The 25,472-nt window shown below is 39.6% G+C and overlaps 3 protein-coding genes across 3 annotated transcripts in view; 1 reads left to right on the forward strand and 2 right to left on the reverse strand.

The window, feature by feature from the left end:
* LOC146673197 (butyrophilin-like protein 2) overlaps positions 1–24,312 on the reverse strand; it is a 55,327-nt gene extending 31,015 nt beyond the window's left edge. The window contains exon 1 of the mRNA XM_085402031.1: positions 24,245–24,312. The gene's annotated coding sequence lies outside the window, so the exon portion shown is untranslated. The remainder of the gene's footprint in view (positions 1–24,244) is intronic.
* Positions 6,794–12,759, forward strand: LOC146673199 (CD226 antigen-like). The gene is made up of 4 exons (XM_085401893.1): positions 6,794–6,974; positions 7,478–7,807; positions 10,270–10,602; positions 12,340–12,759. The coding sequence occupies exons 1-4, from the start codon at positions 6,794–6,796 to the stop codon at positions 12,369–12,371; spliced, it is 876 nt and encodes a 291-aa protein (XP_085258019.1). The 3' UTR covers positions 12,372–12,759.
* Positions 22,189–24,843, reverse strand: LOC146673200 (butyrophilin-like protein 2). Its single transcript, XM_085402096.1, has 3 exons — positions 24,087–24,843; positions 22,599–22,934; positions 22,189–22,367 (listed from the first exon to the last, which is right to left on the reverse strand). Exons 1-3 carry the CDS (start codon positions 24,145–24,147, stop codon positions 22,189–22,191), a joined length of 576 nt encoding a protein of 191 aa, XP_085258222.1. The 5' UTR covers positions 24,148–24,843.
* Between the last annotated feature and the right edge of the window lie 629 nt (positions 24,844–25,472).

A 25,472-nucleotide genomic window follows, 5' to 3' on the forward strand; every position in this document is an offset into this window, starting at 1 on the left:
CTTACAATCTTTACAAAATAAGCTAGATGAGGTGTACTTGATTAAAGCTAAAGGAGCATATGTAAGGTCTAGAGCCAAGTGGATTGAACATGGAGAAAAAAATTCATCTTATTTCTATAGTCTAGAGAAGCGTAGACAAACAAAGAAAAAAATAACTAAATTGAGTAAGGATGGTACTATAATTGAGGAACCAAACAAAATAAGTGAGGAAATTAACATGTTCTATAGTAATCTGTATAAATCAAGAACTGAAAAAGAAAATGCAGATATCTTTTTTGATATGATTAAAGATCAGGTTAAAAAATTGGAAGAGGATGATAAAACATGGTTAGAAGAAGATTTGAAAATGTCCGAATTAGATACAGCTCTAAAACAAATGAAAAATGGAAAATCGCCTGGAATTGATGGTTTAACGATTGAATTTTATAAAACCTTTTGGCAAGACATTAAAGATTTGTTATTTAATGGCTTTTTGGATTGTTTAAAAAATGAAGAACTATCCCCAACAATGAAAACAGGATTAATAACCTTATTACCCAAACCAAACAAAGATTTACAAATGCTAGACAATTGGAGACCCATAACACTTTTATGTAACGACTACAAATTATTAGCCTTAGTATATGCAAATAGGCTTAAAAGCGTCTTAACCAAATTGATTGATGAGTGCCAATCAGCGTTTATTAAAGGAAGGCAGATTCATAATAACATAAGATTAATATTAGATATGATTGACTATCGATCCTTTATTAATTCAGAAAGTTTAATACTATTTATTGACTTTTTTAAAGCATTTGATTCAATAGACCATAATTTTTTATTTAGATCTTTAGAACTTTTTGGATTTGGAAACAAATTTTGCAAAGTGATCAAACTGTTCTACAAGCAAATTTATAGTTATGTTTCGCTCAATCCAGGCATAACATCTAGGATAGACATATTCTGTGGAATTCGACAGGGTTGCCCAATTTCTCCAAAATTATTTATTCTTTGCACTCAATTAATGGCTTACCTCATTGTGAACCATTCAGACATCGAAGGAATAAACATTTTTGATATTGAACTGAAAATAAGTCAGTTTGCAGATGACACAGTAATATTTTTAAAGGATAAATCAATAAAGGATAAATTGAATGTCATTTCAATTTTTTCTAAAGCTTCAGGCTTGTGTCTGAACCTAAAGAAGTGTGAACTTTTGCCACTTTATGATTGTTTGGAAAATAGCATGAGGACGATTCCAGTGAAAAATGAAGTTAAGTATCTAGGCATCTATTTAGACAAAGACATCAACACTAGAGAATCAAAAAACCTAAAAGACAAAATTGATGGCATGTCCAAAACACTAAATCATTAGTTGACGAGAGATATTACAATTTTTGGACGCAATCTATTATCCAAATCAGAGGGCGTCTCAAAGATGGTTTATCCAGCATACTCACTATACATTACCCCGAAAAGCATTAAAAAGATTAACTCTATAATCTATCAATTCATTTGGCGCAATAAAACACATTACATTAAAAAATCACAACTTGTCAAAGATTACGCTAAAGGTGGTATAAAGTCAATTGATTTTCAATCAATGGTTGGAGTATTTAAAATAAACTGGATAAAAGCCTTCCTCTTGAAACCTGACTCCATATGGTTCCATATCCCAAACAATATTTTCAAAAAGGTGGGAGGGTTGGATTTTCTCCTGAAATGTGATTTTGATATATTGAAGTTGCCTGTGAAACTGTCAGAATATCATAAGCAGGTCTTGTCTTATTGGAAGATGGTGTTTGCCCATAACTTTTCACCACATTGCTCCACCTTGTGGAATAACAGAACAATTACAATTAATAAGAAGTCATTGTTTATTAAAGAGTGGTTTGAAAAAAACATAATCTTTATAACAGACTTACTTGATGAAAGGGGTCAGTTTCTCTCAGTGGGTGTTTTTAATGCGAAGTTTAACATTCAGTGTTCCCTTAGAGAATATGACAAGGTTTGTAAGGCAATCCCCTTACCTCTGTTGAGTTTGATTCAAGGTTATTTGTATTACTCTAAGGCACAAATTAGTCTACCTTCTTTACATCTAAACCAGATTCCTTTGACGGATAAAAACTGTAATAATAAAACCATGAACAAGATATTTAAAAACAAATTATTTCACGACTTTAACAGTAACACAAAACTAAAAGGGAGTAATGTTAAAATAACGAACAAATATACGCACTTTTTAAAATGGCCTATCCCCCCCAAAGTCAAAGAAATGCAATTTAAAATAATTAATGGATATTACCCAGCAGCTGAAATGCTTAAAAAAAGGTTTGGGTTTGAGGTAGAGCCATGTGGATTTTGTTTTTTTCCTGCTCAGTAACAACTGACTTTTGGCAAGATCTAGTAGACTGGTTGAGTATAAGAATAGATGGGATGACCCCACTGACTCTAACACAAGTTTTATATAATAATGGTGATCCATCTAAGGAACTGTCCATGCTACACAAGGTGGTGATAATTATGGGCAAATACCACATACACAAATGCAAATGGAAAAGTAAAAGACCTTCCCTAACTGTATTGAAAATTGAATTAAAATCTTTTTTGTCATCTTTAGAATTACGGAGGGATTCATGTAAAGAGGCTGCTTTGATATGCGACAATGGGACTCAATCTCTATGATGATTGATTGTGTTTTTGGTGTACTAAGTAAGCCACATGTATGTTAAAGTGTTCGCAGAAAGGAAACTGTTATATGTCATAAAAATGGCCTTCATATATTTATGTATATGTATATATGTGGTTTTTTTTTTTGTTTTGTTTTGTTTTGTTTTGTTTTTTTTGTTTTTTTTGTTTTTTTTCGTTTGATTTCTTATTCAACCTTTTCAAGATGTTGTTGCACAAATGTTGTCTCCCAACGAGAGATTGTAATATGTGCATAAATTTAATTAAAGTATTTAAAAAAACAAAAAAAACAAAAAAAAAAAACCATGTACAGTAATGGCAGGTCTTGTAATAAGGCAGATTGCGCTAACATAATATGCACTGTTAGTTGATTATTTACCTGCCGCATTAACGGGAGAGGACGTGCAAACGTTAGCGCTGCTGCTGGGTTGAGAGTCACGAGTCCGGAGCGGAATTAAAAACGCGTGTCATCGCGTGTTTTGTGAGCAAATGCTTTTGCATATTCGTAGTGTTTCCTCCCTTAAATGAAATATCTACTTTGCAAGTTGCCCTGTTGTCATCGGTTCTCATAAAGTATAATCAAACTTTTGAGCGTTTGAGCCGCTTAGGCGCCGTGTTTCCTGCCAGGTAAATGACGCTCCGCAACGTGGTGACGTCATTCGGGGCGACTAGAATCGATAAGGGAATCGTTTGCAAAAATGGCAAACGATTCCAAGGAATTGAAACAGTGGGAACCGGTTCTCAACAAGAACCGGTTTTCGATACCCATCCCTAGTAAAACCAATGTGTCCTGCATTTGAGTCCAATTATCATGAACATAATTTCTCTCTTTTTAGTTAATAGATCAGATTGTGTGCTTTATAACATGTTTCCTTTATTTGCCTTTTCTTTCTGTGGTCATGTTAAAAAGCAGAGTGTAGTATATTGTTAGAGAATTGAGCCTGTCCACAGTAAAATAGTCACTTCTTTAAACTTAGTCCAAAATGGTGAGAAGAACCTTAACCTCACCTCAGAGTCTGACCTTAAACAACATTCAGTGTTCTGTTCTTCTTTCTGCTTTGTCCTCTCTTGTTTTCATCCATGTTTCTAGAGTTACATTTATTTATACTTTGTGTCGGCTCAGTGATTTATTTTTCTGTCTGCAGGTAGAAAAATCATTGACGTTTGCAGATGACACAGATGCTGTTATGTTTTCAGTGACTGAATGGAGATCATTGCAGTTTTCTTTGTTCTTTTTCCACAGATCAGACCACGAGCAGACTGCACTCCAACAACCCCGTCCACACTACATTTGACTGGTACTCACACTGCCCTTGAACATAAACTAAACAACATGTTGATTCCACCATGTTAGAAGATTTATAGAACTATCATATCATCCCCTTTATGCCTCCGTACTTAAGTAAGTACTTAAGTAAGTAAGTACTCATTCACCCCTCTTCCTGTCATGGTATAAAAAGCTCAGGTTTGCACAGACACACATACTACGTCTGAAAAGAAGATCCAAGGTAAAGTGTTGGGTCGGGTAGTGAGACTATGCTTAATGGTAATTTGTGACTGACAACATTGCTGTAATTTCCAGAGAAATTGATGGCGGAAGGAAGAAGATCTTGCACAGTTCATTTTGCACTTGCATTAGAGCATGAAGCAAAGGTGGAGAGTCAGAAGACTGAAACTGACCAGTTGAAACAACAGCAGTTTTTTTTAATCATACGCACTGGACTCTAAACTAAATAGTGATTATTAAATGTGAAAAAATGTAAAATTGCTGTACTGCATGGTAATTGGTTTGTTTCAGTGTCATGGAGCTGCAGATGTTTTAGAACATAAATCCTGAAAAATGCAACCAAAACCACCCCAAAAAAATTATATATATTTATATATATATATATATATATATATATATATATATATATATATATATATATATATATATATATATATATATATATATATATATATAATTTTTTAGGGGTGCAACGATACACAAAATTCACGGTTCGGTTCGGTTCGATACTTTGGTGTCACGGTTCGATATTTTTTCGATACAAAAAAATGTTCATGCCTTTTTAATTTCTCATTTATTAAAATTATAAATATATATTTTAACTCAAACGTGCAGTTTTTAGATTTAATGTTGCTGAAACAACAAAGGGATAAAATAAATCTATCTGATCAAGAAATCACTCATCTTTGGAAAAGAGAGTTTATTACAGAGAAATGGCTCTTTCCAAAATAAAAGCTATACTATACGCTTCTTCTGGGCTATATTCTCAGCAGCATATTAAACATATCAGGTCCCCATAAGGAGAATCCTGTGCTAACGGCTGTCTAAATGACTCGGGTAAAGTTTGTAGCATGCGTGCTTGTTGTTTTTGTCTGCTTCCACTTGTCTTTGCACTAGGATGATGTCGGCGTCAATGTGCAGTCATATTCGTTGTGTTCTCACTAGTGCTGTCAGCGTTAATCTCGTTGAAATGACGTTAACGCCACAACACGGCAAATCTCCGTTAACGAGCTACAGCGGATCGCCCCGTGCGTGGGGCTGGACGGCGTCAACACGTTAACAAGCAAACTGCGCTTCACCTCTTCAGTTCTGAAAGCTGATGGAGAGTCTCGGGTGTTTAACTCCCAGTGAGGTTGTGATGCTGGCGGAGGTCCTGAGAGTGGATGACCCACCCTGCTGTCAACTGAGTTACTGAGGTCACATGGGTCAATGTGTGAGGGGGGGGGGGGGGGGGGGGGGGGGTGAATGGCCCGGAAGTGATCCCAGGACTATGTTATAGGTAGCCAACACTTTTTCCATGTTTGAACTTAATGTGACCACTAGAGGGAGGTATGTGCCTCTTAGTGCCATAAGCCAGCTGTGCAGCAGGCAGGTTGTTTGGCTTCATTTTTGCACAATGGGAGGAGGCGCTGTCGCGTCGTCCATGTTTTCTACAGTCATTGATTTGGACACAGCCAATGTGTTTAGTTTTACTCTTCCCCATGTGATGTCATTATGTCCATTTGTGTCAGCTTTTTTCCCAGGTGCCTCCACTTCCCCATCACCTCATATGTGTATGTAAGTCTTCTGTCTCCCTTTGTTCATTGTTGCTTCGTCTGTGTTCCCACCCCCATGTCCTCATAGTCACAGAGTCATAGTGTGTGTCATAGTGCCCTCATATTATCACAGTATGTCATAGTTGTTCATAGGTTTCTTAGTTCTCCTGTCACCAGCCAAATAAAGGCTTGCTTTTGGTTTCAAGTTCCATCTCTCTGCCTATGTCTGTTCGTGGGTCGTCTACATACACTCCACAACCGAGACAGGAGAGGAACCTGATAACAGCTGAACGTTCTTTTGTTCACACGGAAAATAGGTGTGAAAGGCAAAATTATAAATTGTTTCTAAAAAAAATTAAATAAAGCTGTTTTATTAAATGAATATATACATAATGCAAATGTGCTCATAAATGAGTTGACTCTGTGTTTTCAGAGTTAACAGATTCATTCAGCGATATTGTCTGGATCTGAAATATTGCAGGTACACGCAGAGTGCAGAGGATTTTTACACATACACTGATAATTGTTTTCTATAAGTCTCTGGGTCAGGAAGTCCAAACATGACGTCCTGAACTGGGCCTTAGAATAAGCTGAAGGATAACATTAGATAATCAAGGCAGGATGTGTTTTTGTGTCCATGTGTTTCTGATTCCAGGAGGAGCAGATACCAGGGGAGGTCGGATGTGGACGGGGAGGATTCGCAGCAGACTGCCACGTTGGATTTGGGAGAAGATAATAATATTTTGTCATTGTCAAAGTATAAAAGCTGTACAGCCCATTTCAGGGTTAGGGTTGGGGTCAAAGTGAAACTAGAAATATTTAGAATCACAATGAGTTCAAAGCGTGAGGAGGTCTGATGTTCCAACAGTGTTCAGGATGAGAATTATTACCTGCAATGCTCCAGTTTGACCTCATGGTGGCAGTGCCGTCTCACTGTTATAATGGCTACACTCAGACTACAGGAGAGAACAAGAGGCTGTACTAAAACTCTGATGTTTTATCGTGTGTTTATGACATCATGCTGACGTCAGCCTGATAATACCTGTTGATTCAACTAAACAGCCAAGGTTTCCAAGGTTCTTAAATGAACCACAAACTACAGGGTAAGAGTGAGCTGCTGAAAGTCAGATCTGTTCTTCAAAGCAGACTTTCAGCTTTATTACAAACTAAGAGTCGGATCAGCACAAATACTGACACAGAGATGGCTGCTGGCACTGCGCTGCTCTGCTGCACTTTGCTGTTTGTCCTTGTCTTCGTCTCTGCAGGTGAGATTGAACTAAACTGAGGTTCTCTCTGAGATAACAAGAAGTACAGGAGGATTATTTTCATCTGGATTCAGTTTGTCTGTGTGTGAAGGAGACACCAGGCTGGGTGGACACTTAACATCTGTAATCCAGCTGTGACAGAGACAAAGAAGTGTAATGTGTGTGTCAGTGTGATGTGTTGTAGTGTCAGGAGTCAGTATGCAGCTACAAAGCTTCTTGTTCAGTGTATACAAACAGCTGTAGCTCCATAAAGGCAGCATGCAGAGACTCACAGTGTCTTATAATGAGAGGCTGCTTTCTCTCACACATTATGTTCACTTATTATCAGCACATGTTGTTGTTCTGTGGAAGCTAACATCTTGTAGTTTCTGACACTTTGCATGTTTAGCATGAGGCTAAAATCCCCCCTCAGTGGGTCACTGGTGACCTGCTGGATGTTCAGAGGTTCATTAAATCCAACATGACTAAAAACTCAAATGTCAAAGTGTTGTTTCCTCTTTCAGAGCAGAAAACCATCACAGCTGAGTCTGGACAGGACGTCACTCTGACATGTCGAGCTCCAAACAACAACATTAGAGTAATAAAGTGGGAGAGATTTGACCTGGGAGATGATTATGTGCTTTTGTACCAGGATGGTCTCCCTGATTCAACACACCAGCATCCATCTTTTAAGAACCGGGTGGATCTGCAGGACAGACAGATGAAGGATGGAGACGTGTCTTTGATTCTGAAGGATGTGACAGTTCATGATGCTGGAGCATACGAGTGTCGTTTCCTCATGGAAGAAACTCGCTCATGGAAGTCCATCAGCAGCCTCAACCTGATTGTTACAGGTGAGTGAGTAGAGTTGAGTGTGTGTGTGATCAGAGGTGAAGCTGCTTCCTGGTTGTTGATGTGTGTTTGTTGTATGGATGAGCTGGTGGATGTCAGAGGTAGACAGATGTTTCTCCAGCTGTTGTCTTTGTGGCTGGTAGTCTAGAGTTGTAGAGCAGCATTGTTTGGTTAGAGCAGAAACAAAGACATTTATGAATCCGTCTCTTCTTCTCTTGCTCTCTAACTCGTCTGTAAACATGTGTGGGGAAACTCAATGTTAAAGCCTACAGCTGGAGGGGGAGGGGAGGGGTGAAGCTGGTGGTGAGTCTGTGAAAGTGAATCACAGTCAACTACAGCCCCTTAAATTGCCTTATTACACAATGCTGAGAAAGCATTCGAACGGGTGGAGTGGGATTATCTGTTTTATACTCTAAATAAATTTGGATTTGGCCCTAATTTCATTTCATGGATTCAGTTACTTGACTCCTCACCTATGGCACGTGTTAGAACAAATTTGTTATTCTCTTCTTATTTCCCACTTCTCCGTGGTACGAGACAAGGATGTCCCTTATCCCCTCTCCTTTTGCGTTATCAATTGAACCATTGGCGATTAAAGCCAAGCTGACAGCTGACAGTTGCATTAAGGGCATCTTCAGAGCTGACCAGGAGCACAAAATATCCGTATATGCTGACGATCTCCTGCTGTATATGTCAGAGCCTTTATAACACTGAATAAGCATATCCCTGCATTTATTTGGAACGGCAAAAGTCCATGAATTCGTAAAGATTTCATGCAGAGGACTAGGCCAATGGGTGGATTAGCCTTGCCAATTTTTCAGTCTTATTATTGGGCAGCAAATATTCGAAATATGCTGGATCAGTAATTTTACCACAGAGACTCCAGCTTGGCTCCAAATTGACTCATCCAATTGTGGCAAAATGTGCCTATCAGCTTTGTTGAGTTCAGCTCTCCCATTAGAACTGTACACCTATAAATGTAACCCTTTGTTGTATGACTCGCTCAGAATCTGGGTGCAATGTAAGGTTTGGGTTACACTATCAGCTCAAATCATATGTTCCCACCCTCAATGATGGATTCTGCCTTTAAAATATGGGAAGGTAATGGACTTAGAAATATCAAAGACCTTTTTGCAGATGGAATTTTTCTCATTCACGCAGCTCCTGAAGCAGTTTAATGTTCCTCGCAAACATTTTTTCCGCTATTTACAAGTTCACCACTTTGTAAAGAGTCGATTTCCTTCATTTCCAGAAGTACCTGAGGAAACTTCTTTGGATAAAATTATTAATATAAACACTCATAAGAGAGGGGCGATTAAAGAAATGTATGCTATATTATTAGATCTTCAATCTCCTTCTCTCTCCATCCTTAAAGCTCAGTGGGAGAAAGACCTTGGGATGACTTTAACAGATGAGCTCTATGTTTTCTCCATAGGGTACACTCTTCTTCTATATGTGCTAGACATGGGCTGACCCCCTGTGTAACAGATGTAAAGCAGAAACAGGTTCACTCCTTCATAGTTTTTGGCCCCAATCTTCATAACTATTGGGTGTCTACCCATACGGAAAAGATGCATATAAATCTTATAAAGTTTGTATCTGTCTTGTGTGAAGCTTTTATGAAAAGCATACAAGAGTGAAAACAGATTAAGATCCCTTGAAAATCATATAAATGAAACTTGTATGTTTTGGATATTTACTAAAACAATATAAGAAAGTAATGAGAAAGTGGCCACTTTCATGAGTAAATCATATAAGCCTTATATGATTGACTGTATGAAGTAGGCCACATCTTATGCAAGTCTTATAAGTTTTTTCTATTTCTTTTCCATATGGGTATATTTAACACCTTTTCAGAGATATATAACGTTAATTATGATCCCTCTGCTCTAATCTTTGGGGTGATACCTCAAAACATCACTTTGCCAAAATACTATTCAAATTCTTTGCTTCACTCATTGCAAGGCGCCTTATACTTTTAAGATGGAAGCAGGAAGCTCCTCCCACACATGAACAGAGGCTTGCAGAGCTCATGAAGTTTTTGCATTTAGAAAAGATGAGATATACACTGGTAGGTTCAACCACCAAATTTCTTGAGGCATGGCAGCCTTTTCTAATGTACATGGAAACATTTAAAATGACCACATTGTCATGACCAGATACCATCCATCCATTTTATTTTTGTTGTTGTTGTTTGTTTGTTTTTTGTTTTGTAGGGGTTTCTTTAGTTTGTTTGTTTGTTTTCTTTCTGTTATCTTTTGGGGTATTTTAAAAACTGAACAGCAAACTACTGTACGTTCAAAGTTTTGCTATTAACATGCTGCTGTAACTGAAAATAAAATGAAAAAAAATAAATAAAACTCAAATGTCAAAGGAAATAAACAAAATATTTAAAGTCAACCATTCTGATCATAATTGCACTTTGACCTTTAACCTCTCTGCTCTGTGTTGTTTCATCTTTCAGATCAGAAAACCATCACAGCTGAGTCTGGACAGGACGTCACTCTGACATGTCGAGCTCCAAACAACAACATCTTCGCTCTAGAGTGGGAGAGAGCTGACCTGAAGTCAGGAAATGTTCTTTTCCGAGTTGGTTGTGATATTATTCTAGATGACCAGCATCCATCTTTTAAGAACCGGGTGGATCTGCAGGACAAAGAGATGAAGGATGGAGACGTGTCTTTGATTCTGAAGGATGTGACGATTAATGATGCTGGAACATACGAGTGTCGTTTCCTCATGGTAGAAGCACGCTCATTCAAACACAGCTTCATCAAACTGGTTGTTGATCCTCCAGGTGAGTGAGTAGAGTTGAGTGTGTGTGTGATCAGAGGTGAAGCTGCTTCCTGGTTGTTGATGTGTGTTTGTTGTATGGATGAGCTGGTGGATGTCAGAGGTAGACAGATGTTTCTCCAGCTGTTGTCTTTGTGGCTGGTAGTCTAGAGTTGTAGAGCAGCATTGTTTGGTTAGAGCAGAAACAAAGACATTTATGTCTCTTCTTCTCTTGCTCTCTAACTCGTCTGTAAACATGTGTGGGGAAACTCAATGATAAAGCCTACATCTGGAGGGGGAGGGGAGGGGTGAAGCTGGTGGTTGTGAGTCTGTGAAAGTGAATCCTGCCGGTGCCATAGCTGCTGAAAACGTACTTAGTGCAGACACAAAACGTCCATCAGCTTCAAAGTGTGTCAGAAAAATGTCCACATGGTGACTGATGGATGAAAGAGGTCCCATTGTTGTTGTTGTGCACAAATCATTGAACAACACAAACACTTAGAGCTGCTTTCAGTGCTGCCTGTTTTGTTACTGCACACATTTCTGATGGTCCTACAGTCCAACGTAGCAAACGTCTCCCTGAAGCCTCTTCTTAGAGACCAAAGGTTGGATCAGAGCGAGCAGCTGAAAGGACACATCTATGAATGCAGTCAGACACTTTCTCACAACCTCACACTTCATCTGGTCACATTTACACTCAGGTTCTCTGTTAGTCACTGAGATTACAGACTCGCACATTTAAAATAATCTGAATGTTGGATCAGATGAAGTTAATATTTTTTATTTCTTGAACATATGTTTAATTAGCATGTTGCTAAAGCTTTAAGTAATGCACTGGTGACCTGGTGTATGTTAACAGGTCAATTAATCAAATCCAGAATAACTCAAATGTAAGCTAAACAGCATAAATATTAAACATAAACAACATCATATTTCCCCCATGGCACAGTCCACTCAGCACTTCCTGGAGTTTCTCATTTGATCGTTCATCGACACTCATGACTTACAGAGACTCTGATCATCAAACACAGGAATAAAACAAGCAGTGAGCACAACAAAGGATTATTAAAGAAGGAATATTAACTCTATTCTAACTCTAGTAACTCTACACCAGGAAACCACCAAATCTTCTGCAAACGTGATTTTAACCAGTCAAAATGTTTTTGGATATTTATTCAGTGTAGAAACCTAAAAAGTCAGGTTTTTTTTTAGATGTTTGGTTGTTTTGAACAATTATATCAAACTGTAAGTATGATGTTTGGTATATAGTATTATATATTGCATGGTATTGATATATTGCACTGTTTGAAGTGCTTCGTATATAAAAGTAGTAAACTGTGTACACAGTGTTTGGTGTGACAGAGCTGTTGTCACTGAATCACAGGTTCAGATGTTTCAGCCTCATAATAAACAAACACATTTTCAGAGACTCGAGGATTTGACCTTCCAAAAGTCTCAGACATGTTTTAATGAGCTCTCACAGTCTGCAGCCAAACAGGTCAAATTATAAAGAACAGCTGGATCAACCCAACATGACCTCTGACCCCGAAGCAGCTGTTAGACCTGTGTATTTGAAAAAAAATATGATTTTTTTATGGTGAAAGCAAGATTCCAGACTGCAGTTTTGGTCAGATCATGTTTTTAAATAAAAAGCAGAAAAATCAACATTAACATTTTCTCACTTTATAAATGTTATGAATGATTTTTTCATCTAATCTCCTGAACTAGAAGAGGACACCTCACAGCTGTTTCTCACCTGCAGGTCAGCCAGGAGGACACAGAGATGAACTGTGAGTCGGACGATCTGAGGACAGACAGAAACTCTCCTGAACATCCAGCAGTCGACTCTGATGATCATCATGTTCAGACTCGGACCAACAGTGTGTGTCTGTGCTGTCAGTGACTCTGAACTACAGTTTATTCATCTTGTTCATGAGATTTACTGACACAAAGTCAAACTGTGTTACAAACACACATGAATTTCTGATCTCAGAGTCAGTGAGTGTTGGAGCTTCAGGTTAGACAAATTAACTATTTTATGTTGGTGTGATTGTTTATTAGCTTCATGTGACTTTTTCTTCTTTAAGTACAGTCCACTGGAAAACACTTTGTATAAAAATCATCTCTTTGGCTGACATTGTTTTTAGTTTGTAAACCAATCTTACCCAGTTTAACAGATTGTACAAACTGTTAACGTCTCTCTCTGATCCTGCACTGAGAAGTTTGACAACCTCTTCAACTTTTCTTTAACATGACACACTGTTCAGCTCAGATTTAAACTGCTTTGACCTTTGACACCAGCAAAACATCCTGAACAACTTTGCTGGGTTGAGACCTGATTACTTTTCATAAACAGACCCATAAGACTCAAAAATATGAAACATATTTTCACATTTATACTGTTGTATAGATGATGCAAACTTTTGTACACTGATGCTCTTTTGGGTGAAGTTTGACTCATTTGTTTAGATGGATTTTCAGATCCACCAGTTTGGCTCAAGTTAGAAACATTGTGATTTTAGGGAAAATTGCCACTCATAATGTATAAATATACACATCATGTTTGTGTGGATTTGTAATGAGACAGCAGTGAAGCAGTGAAGTCATCCTGTTGCCCACAGAAACAGACTGTGAATTAGTAAAGTAACACATGGAGCACATGAGGAACAAAGGTCATACATGTATCTCCTGAAGTGGATTCTGGGTCTCTGACTTCCTCCCACAGTCCAAAGACATCAACGGGTGTTTTTTATTTATCCGTGTATGCTGTGTGTTAATGTGTGGTTCCTACAGAACTTAATGGTCAGTAACACTAACATGTAAACATGAGTACATCACATCAGCACATGAAAGAACAACAGTGTGGCATTAATATTACAGCAGTGAGGACAGTGTGATGAACTGATGCTCTGATCTCTGGTCTGACCAAAGCTTTAACTCCAAACATCTCTCCACTGTTAGAGCTTCTGCACTGTTTCAGGTTCAAATCATGGTTCATATTTTCATGGCCTGATGGTGTGACGCCTCCACCTACATCACTGAACTGCTCCACTTCTGTACTCTTCTCTCTGTGGCCTTCTTGAAACATCCTCTTGGTGTTTGTGGGGTTTTTCTCAGTTCATGTGTGCCTTATAAGAGTTTGTTTTTTAAAGACAATGACAATCAGTGAATTCCTTCTGTGATTGAATGAAATATGAGCACTATGTAAGTGTGTAAGTGTTAATAAAGATTTACATGTACCTGTTGAATTCTCTTTTCATTGTTTTTGTCCCTCCAATAACAGACAAACCTCTGTTTCTGAAGTGCCTTAGAGCAACGTCTTCCTCTGTAACTGAATGCTGTGGGTAAACATGTCTTTACTTCTGTGCCTGAAAACAACATCTCCCTGTAGAAAGTGAAGGCTGAGCTCACTCAGATCACTCAGTCAGATCAACTGAGCTTAGAAATAAACTGATTTGTTGATTTTACAATGCTGTGATTGCAGCTATTCCACAACTCTCTCTGTTAATGGTGCACATGGACACTGATTAAATGGTCATTGATCAATGATCATTATTCTTTCGGATAGCGATTGAGATTGCGGATAGAAGTGGCAGAAATGGGCTTCCTCCAAAGAGTGGTTGGCCTCTGCCTTAGAGATAGGGTGAGCAGTTTGGCTATTGGAGGGGCTCAGGGTAGAGCTGCTGCTCCTTCACATCGAAAGAAACCAGTTGAGGTGGTTTGGGCATCTGACGAGGATGCCTCCTGGGTGAATTGTTCCATGCATGTCCCACAAGAAGGAATCGAATGGAACTGAAGAAATCACTTGGAAGAGTGACGAAGCATTTCTCCAATTGAATGCGTCCAGATAAACAGAATCAACCTTTTGTGACACTTTTATAATGTTCAACACGATTACTAACAGATAACACACCCAGTGCACTAAACTCACTGTGTGCAGGACTTTGTTTGGTGTTTACATAAATGGTAAATGGTCTGAATTTCTATAGCGCTTTACTAGTCCCTATGGACCCCAAAGCGCTTTACACTATATTCAGTCATCCACCCATTCACACACTGGTGATGGCAAGGCAGACATACATTGTAGCCACAGCGGCCCTGGGGCGCACTGACAGAGGCGGGGCAAAATGAAAACAAACTACAAACTGCTGAGCTGTTGAACAGCTGATCCAGCCTTTAGTCTGAGCTGCAGTCAGTCACACAAACAGACTGAACAGGGTGTGTTCTGTGCAGCACCTGCATGTAAAACAGAAGCAAAGCTGTTCCTGTGAAATGAAAGTGAAAGCCTCTCTGAGCGTCTCCCTGTAGAAAATGGAGGCTGAGCTCAGTCAGATCACTCAGCCTGCAGACAAATGGAGGCGTGTTTGAGACGTGCAGATAAACACTCAGCTTTGTGTCGTCCTCTAAGGGCTCAGGGCCGTCCTGTTGTCATATTATCACATGCATGACAACATGCGTCTCAGTCCTCAGAGTCCTCTGCACAGTGCTCAGGGATTTTCCTCATCTTTCATATTGTGTGCCTGTTTGAATTCAAGCATCATCGTCTACAACTGGACACCCAGCTCTATCTGTCCATGAAGCCAGATAACACACACCATTTAGTTAAACTGCAGGAATGTCTTAAAGACATAAAGACCTGGATGATAACTTTCTGCTTCTTAATTCAGATCAAACTGAGGTTATTGTAATCGGCCCTGAAAATCTTAGAAATATGGTGTCTAACCAGATTCTTACTCTGGATGGCATTACCTTGGTCTCCAGTAACTCTGTGAGGAACCTTGGAGTCATTTTGACCAGGACATGTCCTTCAATGCACATATTAAACAAATATGTGAGACTGCTTTCTTCCATTTGTGCAACATCTCTAAAATTAGAAATATCCTGTCTCAGAGTGACGCTGAAAAACTAGTTCATGCATTTATTACTTCCAGGCTGGACGACTGTAATTCATTATTATCAGGATGTCCAAAAAACTCACTGAAAAGCCTTCAGCTAATCCAAAATGCTGCAGCAAGAGTCCTGACAGGGACTAGAAAGAGAGAGCATATTTCTCCTGTTTTGGCTTCCCTTCATTGGCTTCCTGTTAAGTCCAGAATTGAATTCAAAATCCTGCTCCTCACATACAAGGTCTTAAATAATCAGGCCCCATCTTATCTTAATGACCTTGTGGTACCATATCACCCTATTAGAGCACTTCGCTCTCGCTCTGCAGGCCTACTTGTTGTTCCTAGAGTATTTAAAAGTAGAATGGGAGGCAGAGCCTTCAGTTTTCAGGCCCCTCTTCTGTGGAACCAGCTTCCAGTTTGGATTCGGGAGACAGACACTATCTCTACTTTTAAGATTAGGCTTAAAACTTTCCTTTTTGCTAAAGCATATAGTTAGGGCTGGACCAGGTGACCCTGAATCCTCCCTTAGTTATGCTGCAATAGACGTAGGCTGCCGGGCAATGTTCCCTCTAATTTTTCATGTGTCTGAGCGAGTCGCAATATGGCGCCCCCCAGTGGCTGCAGCCAGACTCTTGGGGCCCCTTTTGGTCTCTGCAGGCATAATTAATCAATCACATGGATCATTTCTCAGAAAGGCTCAACAAGTACACGTAATTTTTAATGGAACTATTTTATTTGTAAATTCTATTTATTTTTTTAATGAATACATTCTCTTCTGACCATAGTTGTTTTATTGCCTAATGAGATTTGACTAATCAATATAATAGTCCACTCTTGTGCGCTCTATCCTCGATGAGGACATGACCCTCACTGTCCAATCAAATTCTTTCCTCCCATTAAAGGTTTGTGATTGGACAGTAAATTTATAAAAGGTCATGTCAGCACATAGTGTCCATAGTAGTGATGGTAAATTTGATTCTTTTTACTGAATCGAGTTTTAATGAGTCACTCACCAAAGTGAATCGGGTTTGTTGACTCATTTGATTCACTGAGTCAGTTGACCAGAGAGTGCAAAAAATGTACATTTTCACTCAAACTTAATTTGTTTCTCTTTTCATGTAAATCCTACTGCTAAGATGAATGATTCTAAAAGAAAACAACTATTTTACAGAGCAAAAAAGAGCAAAACATTTCTAAAATTAAGCAATTTTCTATCAAAATTGCTTAATAAACATTTATTTTATTTTATATTAATATATTTTTATTTTTTATTTTATTAGTATTTTCCTTAAATGTGTTAAATATATATTTTCTCATCTAAATGTCCACTGAGCTGTGAGCCAGTAATGCACCTTAACATTGGTTGCCAACCAAGAAGAAGAAGAAGCTGTGAGCCAGGAGGGAGGGGGTGAGTGAGTCCTGAGTGATTTGCTTATGCCTACAAATCAGCACAGGAGGGAGGGGGTGAGTAGCTCAAATGTGCTGTTAGCATGTTAGCAGAGCGATGCTACTGTGAACCGAGGAGCTATTTTCTTGATGTGAGCTTCTACTCAGGGTTTTTTCTTCCAGTTCAGAGCAGAAATTTTTTGTTACGATACTGGATGTTGTGTTTTTCTCCACAATTTTAATTATAAGCTAGATACATTGCTGCTAACAGCAACAGGGATGAGTCAGTGAGTCAGTTGGGCTTGTGAATCATGATTCACGAGTCAGTAAAGTGATTCTCGAGTATTGAACGATTCGTTCATGATTTGCGCATCACTAGTCCATAGTTATAAATCCCACCACTCAGTATTATTAACACATTCTCTCCATGACCCCAGTAAGCTACTGAAGGCTAACCCAGGCAAATATCCCAGAATGCATTTCGTCGAAAACGTAAGAGGCAGTTTCGGAGGGATGCACAGTTTAAAATATTCTTTCTGAATGTAGCTGTGTAAACTTCAAATATCTACTCGATTTATCAAGACATCACAGATTTGCAAAAGTGCTCTAACGTTTTCCGAGATGTAGGACAGTCCACAGTGGGTTGAGAGTGTGGATCTGTGACCTGCGTGAGAATCAGCTTCCTAACATTTGTCTGGAAGAAACACACAGACAGGAAGCAGCAACAAGTGTGAACATTTCACAGATCATGTGTAATCGGTTATTATCAGGATGTCTTAAAAACTCCCATAAAACCTTCAGCTGATGCAAAATGCTGCAGTCGAGTCCTGACAGGGACTAGAAGGACAGAGCAGCTTCCTCCTATTCTGGCCTCTCCTCATTGGCTTCCTGTTAAATCCACAATTTAAAATCCTGCTCCTCACATAGAAGAACTTTAATCAGGCCTATCTTATTTCATTGACCTTAGAGTACCATATGTCCAAATCATGGTTCAACAGCAGCTAGGTGGATGTCAGCAGCTTACATGGTGGAGATAAATCCAGGGTTTGAGATTGTTTACAACTCTTGAGCCACAACTGATCGTGGCTCAAGAGTTGGGAGTTCGCCTTGTAATCGGAAGGTTGCTGGTTCGAGCCCCGGCTTGGACAGTCTCGGTCGTTGTGTCCTTGGGCAAGACACTTCACCCGTTGCCTACTGGTGGTGGTCAGAGGGCCCGGTGGCGCCAGTGTCCGGCAGCCTCGCCTCTGTCAGTGCGCCCCAGGGTGGCTGTGGCTACATTGTAGCTTGCCATCACCAGTGTGTGAATGTGTGTGTGAATGGGTGGATGACAGGTTGTGTAAAGCGCTTCGGGGTCCTTAGGGACTAGAAAAGCGCTATACAAATACAGGCCATTTACCATTTACCATTTAAACTCAGAGCCTTTTAACACAATTACTGACAAATAACGCACTCAGAGTACTAAACACACTGTGTACAGGACTTTGATTGGTGTTTGCAGAGATGAAAATGATGCAGCCTGCTGACCAGTTGAATCAGCTGATCCAGCCTCTTATCTGAGCTGCAGTCAGTCACACAAACAGACTGAACAGGGTGTGTTCTGTGCAGCACCTGCATGTAAAACAGAAGCAAAGCTGTTCCTGTGAAATGAAACTGAAAGCCTGTCTGAGCGTCTCCCTGTAGAAAATGGAGGCTGAGCTCAGTCAGATCACTCAGCCTGCAGACAAATGGAGGCGTGTTTGAGACGTGCAGATAAACAGTCACAGCTTAGTGTCGGCCTCTGAGGGCTCAGGGCCGTCCTGTTGTCATGTTATCAAGTGCATGACGGCTCTCTGCACACACTTTGAGTCCTTATGCACATTTTCACGAGTCCTCATCTCTGTGGACCTGAGGGATTACCCACAGTTCATAGTGTTGTGATTAGGGATGGGTATCGTTTAGGTTTTATCCGATACCGGTGCCAAATCGGTACTTTTGAAACGGTGCCGGTGCTCAAACGGTGCTCAAACCGGTGCTTAAAGAATGGAGAAGACAAAATTGGTCCAAAAACCTCTCATGTTCAGCTGGTTTTATGTAAAAAGATAACAATGTTAGCCTTTTCTGCAGCTATGGGGCATATATGGTATCACTCTTGGCTGGAAGCAGTGCTTAAACAATGGAAAAAATACAAACTTTGTCCAAAAACCTCTCATGTTCAGCTGTTTCCCTCTTTTTCTTTGGTCATTTTAGCCTTTTTGGCCAGGGTGAAGGGAGTATCTGCCATCAAACAAGAAGACAGCCGCATGTAGCTATGATGATGTTTGCTAGTTCACCTTACATGCATTAATGTAATAACGTGGTTAGCCTACTCAACGTAAATTACACGCGAACAACATTAAGCTACTCACGCAGAGAAGAACGGCTGCTGCTGCCATCAAATACGGTGCATTTCTCGGCTTTAAAAAAAAAAAAAAACGCTATGCGTCGCCAGGTGTTTCATCGGATTTGAGGTGTTACCTCCTTTGCACAGTATCAGCTTAAAGCACTTGTTGCTGCTGAGTTTGCATATTTTGCTGTGAAGTACAGCCAGACTTTTGACCGCTTCGCCTTGGACATTTTTAATCTGTAGCTCTGCTCTAACAGAACGTACGTACCTGGACCTGCCTACTATCCTCGGAAACGTAAAATGATTGGCTAGGAGTGTATCACAGCTCAGGAAAAAAAAGCACCGAAATAAAGCACCGAAATGTGCGCTGCTTTTCGGTCTGGTTACTACCGTTTATGTCAGAACCGGTGCCATCATGGCACCGGACACCGGTACCCATCCCTAGTTGTGATGGTGAAAGCATTAAGAACAAGGATGGAAAATAAATAAATAAATAACCAAACTGAAGGTTCAGAGGAATGTAGCTCATCACAAATGCTTCATGATGAAGTTTTCACAATGATGAATAATTTGATTATTTTACAGTTTCTTCCTGTAAAGTTAGAGCCTGAAAACAGACAAAATCAATCAGTAAATGTCAGATCACACGACGAGGTCTGAGGCACCACGACAGTTAACATCACAGCAGAGGTGACAAAGTGCTTTCTGTGGCCTGTTTATCTTCAGTTCTTTGAATTTAATTAGACATTAATTTCATTAATTAGAATTAATTTCAGTACATTAAACATTAGCAGAAGGATGGAGAGCGTGCTATATGTATTTCTTGCACTTGCACAAACACAAACAGCAGCTCTTCTTGTTTTTGCCACTCAATCTAGAAGAGAATTTAGATCAAGAAATTTCCACGATCATTATGATTTGATTTGATTTTATAGGAAATGCAGTTTGACGTGTTTCCAATACTGAGGATGAGGATACACTATAAAAAATTTAAAGCTACTGTTAGTTTTCCTGTCTTGTAAAAAGTAAAGTTTTTGTTCATGCACAGAAAATGAATATTTTTCAGATTTCAATGGACTTTCTGTCATTTTTGTTTTGTTTTGTTGGGGTTAAAACGATGCCACCTTAAAATGAAACTGAAAAATAAATATTGACATTAAGACAAGAAAAAAGTTTTCACACTTACATCTTTTTTTTTTCTTTTTTGCTTACAGTTTTTTTTTCAGTTTCAGTTTGCTGGCACTGTTTTGGCGTCTGGGGGCACGATTGTTAATAACAAACACACAAATATTACATCTTTTGAATCTGTGATGACATGTGACAATATGATGAAGTTCACATGATGTAGCTTCTCTGCCAACAACACAAATGAAAGAATAAATAATTTAAACCAAAGTAAGAGTTTATTGTTCAAATACAGAGACACTCTCACACTGACCTTTGTTGTTTGTTCTCTGTCCTTCATACAAACATTTGGTGCTTACAGACTCTGTGAACACTGAGTTTTCAGGCTTTTCTAATGCTGTGTGAGCAGCAGGAAAATACAATCAGAGCATAAACACACATACATACAAGGTCAAAGACGAGTAGCTACACTTTTTAAACGCAATAACTGATCACTTATGTGAAGTCAGCGAGTACCGAGGTGAACTTTTCTTATCTTTGAGATCTATTGAAACAACTACATTAAATCATACTGCTGAGTGACAACAATAGCGTTATCTAAGGTTAGAGGGTTACCTAGGCAACCAGGGATGTGCATAACCATCTGTCAGCTACAAATTGATGCATGAACGATGGGATGAGTTCATACTTGGATGTAATTTTAGTGAAACAGCTGATCGAGGATTAGTGTTGTTGAGGTTTTGTGGTCCACAGCTCACACTCACATAATGAGGTCATATTTGATCTTATAAACAAAAACACTGATCCCAGGTCTGTAACACTGTTCATGGATACTGAGGGTAAACAACCCACACAGCTCACAAAGATAAAGAGAAAACTGAAACCAGATCTTGATGATTGAAACATTCAGGTGTGAAAAACTTCATAAATATGTAATCTGAGCTCAAAATGATGTAACTACAGTCAGTGGAAACAAAACCATCAAAGTGAAAAATGTTCAAGTGTTGATTTCATTTGTTTGAAGAGTTAAAAGTAGGCGTGCACAACAAAATGTCTCAGTGAGCTGTGTCACACTCAAAGTCAGAGCTTTCTGTGTCAGAAAGAGGCTAAATCACCATGGTAACTGATGGTGAAAGATCACCTGGTCAGGAGCATTTCATGTTCAGAGTTTTGTTTTTAAATCAGCTGTTAGAGCCACGTTTTCACTGTGATGTCGATTCTCTGCTGGAGGAAATGTTTCATATGTGCAGCTTGTTAAACTGTAACTTGCTGAAGCCACTGAGTGAAGCTAAACTGCACATCACACTGTTACAATGTACCTGTATTCATGTAGTGGAGACATTAGTGAAGTTATCAGTGAGTAACGTCTCTGATTGGACTGGGTGGCGCTCACAGGGACCATTTTGTGTAGAAGAAAAGTCACATGATACATGAAACGCTCCTTTTCATCTGAGCGTGCTCAGAGCCTGAAGCAGAGAAAGGTGATAATCACCACGGTGATACCTGCTGTCTCTGACTGCAGTTTCAGGTTTAGTTGAGCCAGCTAACACAAAGAAAGCCTGACTGTGTTGAAGTTGATTTGTAGTCACAGCCCTCTGGATGTTCCAGTTACTATGAAATGTAAAGACTGTTTTTAAAGATGAAACTCGTCCACTGAGATGAGCTGTCAGCAAAAACAGAAGCAGCCATTAAAGATAAAACTGAAATAAACCTACAGTGCTGTGGGCCTGCTGTCTGTGCTCAGTTCATCTGTTTCTGCAGGAGTTTAAACACTGACAACACCCAGAACTCTGAACAGCAGCAGCAGACTCAAAGCTGGAAAAACCTCTGAGACATTTTAAACCTGCTGCACTTAAACAGGAGGCTGGTTTGTTTCCACTCTCTGCTGTTGTTTATGTTTTCTGTAGATCAAAAAACCAACAACAGCAACAACAACAAGAAGCAGAGCAGGAACTGACAGACCAACAATCAGTCCAACAGATCCATCCTCCTTCTCTTTGTCTTCATCCTTCTCTTGTCCTCCTGTCAGACCTGCAGGTGAGAAACAGGTGTCAGCTGTCAGGTAGGTGATGAGTGAAGAACAGAACAGAATCCATTTCCTCTTCAAACTGCTGTCAGACATTATCTACTGCACTCTGATCACATCACTCAGACCAGCTGCTTTCTACAAAGTCTCATCAGCAACATCTTTAGAAACAAACATCAACAACCAGGAAGCAGCTTCACCTCTGATCACACACACACTCAACTCTACTCACTCACCTGGAGGAACAACATGAAGGTGGATGCTGCTGATGAACTTCCATGAGCGTGTTTCTTCCATGAAGACACGACACTCATATGTTCCACTATCAGCAGTGTTCACATCCTTCAGAATCAAAGACACGTCTCCATCCTTCATCTGTCTGTCCTGCAGATCCACCCGGTTCTTAAAAGATGGATGCTGGTTGGCTGGAACAAAGTGACCGTCCCGGAACACAAGCACATATTCATCTCTCAGGTCAGCTCTGCTCCACTCTAAAATAATGATGTTGTTGTTTGCAGCTCGACATGTCAGAGTGACGTCCTGTCCAGACTCAGCTGTGATGGTTTTCTGGTCTGAAAGAGGAAACAACACAGAGCAGAGAGGTTAAAGGTCAAAGTACAGCTGTTCACTTCTACAGCAGCCAATCAGAAACACACAATAAAAGATTGTCTTCTGTTATTAGATGATGATCTTTGATTGTGTTTCTTCTTGTGTCCCTTCAGGCGTCACCACAGCGAGTCTTCTCCTCCTCCTCACCTGATCCCGAGCATCTTCATCAGGGCTGATTTGTGACAGAAGGACAGCAGCAAGAGTGAAAGGGAAGGTTTGAAGATGGCAGTGAGCTGCTGTCATGTTTGCTTTGGAGACTCTGACACAAAGACAGGAGGCCGAGCTGAACATGTTCAGATTTTCATTGAGAGCAGAATGGACGAGATTATGAACGAGTTCATCAGAGGGAAGCTCAGGCTGAGACGTTTGGAGACAAAGTTCATGAGCAAAGACTGAGACGGATGAAAAACATCATCTGAAAAACAAATCTTTGGTTTTAGAATCTGTTAGTTTGATAAAATGTTGTTGATGGACGAGTTCATTGAGACTCTGGATGTCTGTCAGACTGAGTCACTGCTTTTTATTGTAACAGCTGTACTGATGCTCCTGAATCTGGCCTCTGACACAAACCTCCAAACAGTAAGAATGAAAAAAGAATAAAACTATTAAAACTCTTCAAGCAATAAATAATCAAACCTGAAAAAGAAGAAAATCATCTGGAAACTAAACTGAACTAAACACAAAAAGTCCAAATGGAATAAAAACTCAAACTAATGAGAAAAAACTACAATAACTCTGTTCCACAAACAACAACATGTGCTGATAATAAGTGAACATAATGTGTGAGAGAAAGCAGCCTCTCATTATAAGACACTGTGAGTCTCTGCATGCTGCCTTTATGGAGCTACAGCTGTTTGTATACACTGAACAAGAAGCTTTGTAGCTGCATCCTGACTCCTGACACTACAACACATCACACTGACACACACATTACACTTCTTTGTCTCTGTGCTGCAAACTGCACCAACACACAGACTCCACCCAGCTTTGTGTCGATCGCAACACTGAATGAGTAATAAACTACTTCTTAGAGAAATATAATCAGCATGTAAACCAGACTGAGACTCTTTATCTCAGAAATAAACTCAGTTTAGTTTCTATCAGTTAAATCTCACCTGCAGAGACGAACAGGACAAACATCAGCGTGGAGCAGAGCGACGCAGTTACAGCAGACATGTCCGTGTTCTCTGTTTCTGCTGATCTGACTCTTAGTTTGTTCTAAATGTTTGAGTCTGTTGGTGTTTTCACTCAATAACTGAACCTGAGTTTAAACCTGAACACATCAGATTAAATTTAAGGGTTAAATAAAGTTAAAGCTGCGGTTCAAACTCTTCCGTGTCTCGTGAGGACGTGGCGTTAGAGTGACGTTTGGTAGGTTGGACTGAGGATGCGCAGAAATAAGTGCATCACAACAAACGAGGCAAAGTAGAAAAGTTTTAGTGTTCAGCTGTTGAACGATCTCCACAGAACAAAATCAGAACCTCTCATGTGTCGTCATGTAGGAACAGTTTGTGTTTCAGTCGCTGAAGCAGAAGAACGTTTTGTTTCTGACGGCAGTTTGATTCTTGTTTCATCGTCACAAACAGAAAAACTGAAATAATATGAAAATAAGTCTCAGGGAAATATTTTTACTGTGTAGCCAAAACTTCCTGTTTTATCTCAGAGTTAAATCTCACCTGCAGAGACGAACACGACAAACATCAGCGTGGAGCAGAGTGACGCAGTTACAGCAGACATGTCCGTGTTCTCTGTTTCTGCTGATCTGACTCTTAGTTTGTTCTAAATGTCTGAGTCTGTTGGTGTTTCACTCAATAACTGAACCTGAGTTTAAACCTGAACACATCAGATTACATTTAAGGTTTAAATAAATCTGAATGTCCCTGAGGGTTAGAGCTGATCTGTTGTTCAGCTGCTCGTTTAAACTCAACACTTTGAAGATGCTTTGAAAGTCTGATATGTTCGACCAATATCATTTGAATTTTCTACCAATGATCTTTCAGGCTTTTCATGGTTAACATCCACTGAAAATGAAATTATATTTTAAATTTAGTTTCACTCGCTTTTGGAGTTTCTGTTCAAATATTTTTGTGGGTTGATGTTAACCAAACGTTAACCAAGAAAACTGAAACGTTTTACCTAAAAAACTGAAAATCTCTGTTCTTTATGGAGAACCAGTGAGTCCTACTTCCTGTGTCTAGTTTTACTTCGTCTGTCTCGTCCTCTGTGATTGGCCCATGAAGGTTATAGTTTCAGATGGTGATGAGTAGATGACACATGGAGTGTGTGGCACATTCACTTTGCTGTGTTGACACTGTGTTGGTGTGACACTGAAGGGCGATTAATTAATAATTGCCAACAACCTGGATAAAGAGTGTGAGACTAAACTTGGGTGATTCATTCTGACAGCTCTGTACTGTACTGTGTTACACGAGCGCTGATGGCTCACGTCTGCTTGTAGATCAGCTGATCACAGCCTGGAAACAGCTGGAGCTCACAAAACA

This window comes from Rhamphochromis longiceps, linkage group LG3, assembly GCF_057381845.1.
Source record: "Rhamphochromis longiceps isolate RC_006_pf linkage group LG3, R_longiceps_female_GT1.1, whole genome shotgun sequence".
Classification (NCBI taxonomy): Eukaryota; Metazoa; Chordata; class Actinopteri; order Cichliformes; family Cichlidae; genus Rhamphochromis; species Rhamphochromis longiceps.

Excerpts from the sequence above, each read along its gene's own strand:
- LOC146673199 (XM_085401893.1), top strand. The coding sequence starts at position 6,794 with ATGAACCACAAACTACAGGGTAAGAGTGAGCTGCTGAAAGTCAGATCT. Across the intron at positions 6,975-7,477 it reads CCTTGTCTTCGTCTCTGCAG|AGCAGAAAACCATCACAGCT; the intron begins GTGAGATTGAAC and ends TTCCTCTTTCAG. Across the intron at positions 10,603-12,339 it reads ACTGGTTGTTGATCCTCCAG|GTCAGCCAGGAGGACACAGA; the intron begins GTGAGTGAGTAG and ends TCTCACCTGCAG.
- LOC146673200 (XM_085402096.1), bottom strand. The coding sequence starts at position 24,147 with ATGTCTGCTGTAACTGCGTCGCTCTGCTCCACGCTGATGTTTGTCCTG. Across the intron at positions 22,935-24,086 it reads TGTCCTGTTCGTCTCTGCAG|ACCAGAAAACCATCACAGCT; the intron begins GTGAGATTTAAC and ends TTCCTCTTTCAG. Across the intron at positions 22,368-22,598 it reads CCTTCATGTTGTTCCTCCAG|GTCTGACAGGAGGACAAGAG; the intron begins GTGAGTGAGTAG and ends TCTCACCTGCAG.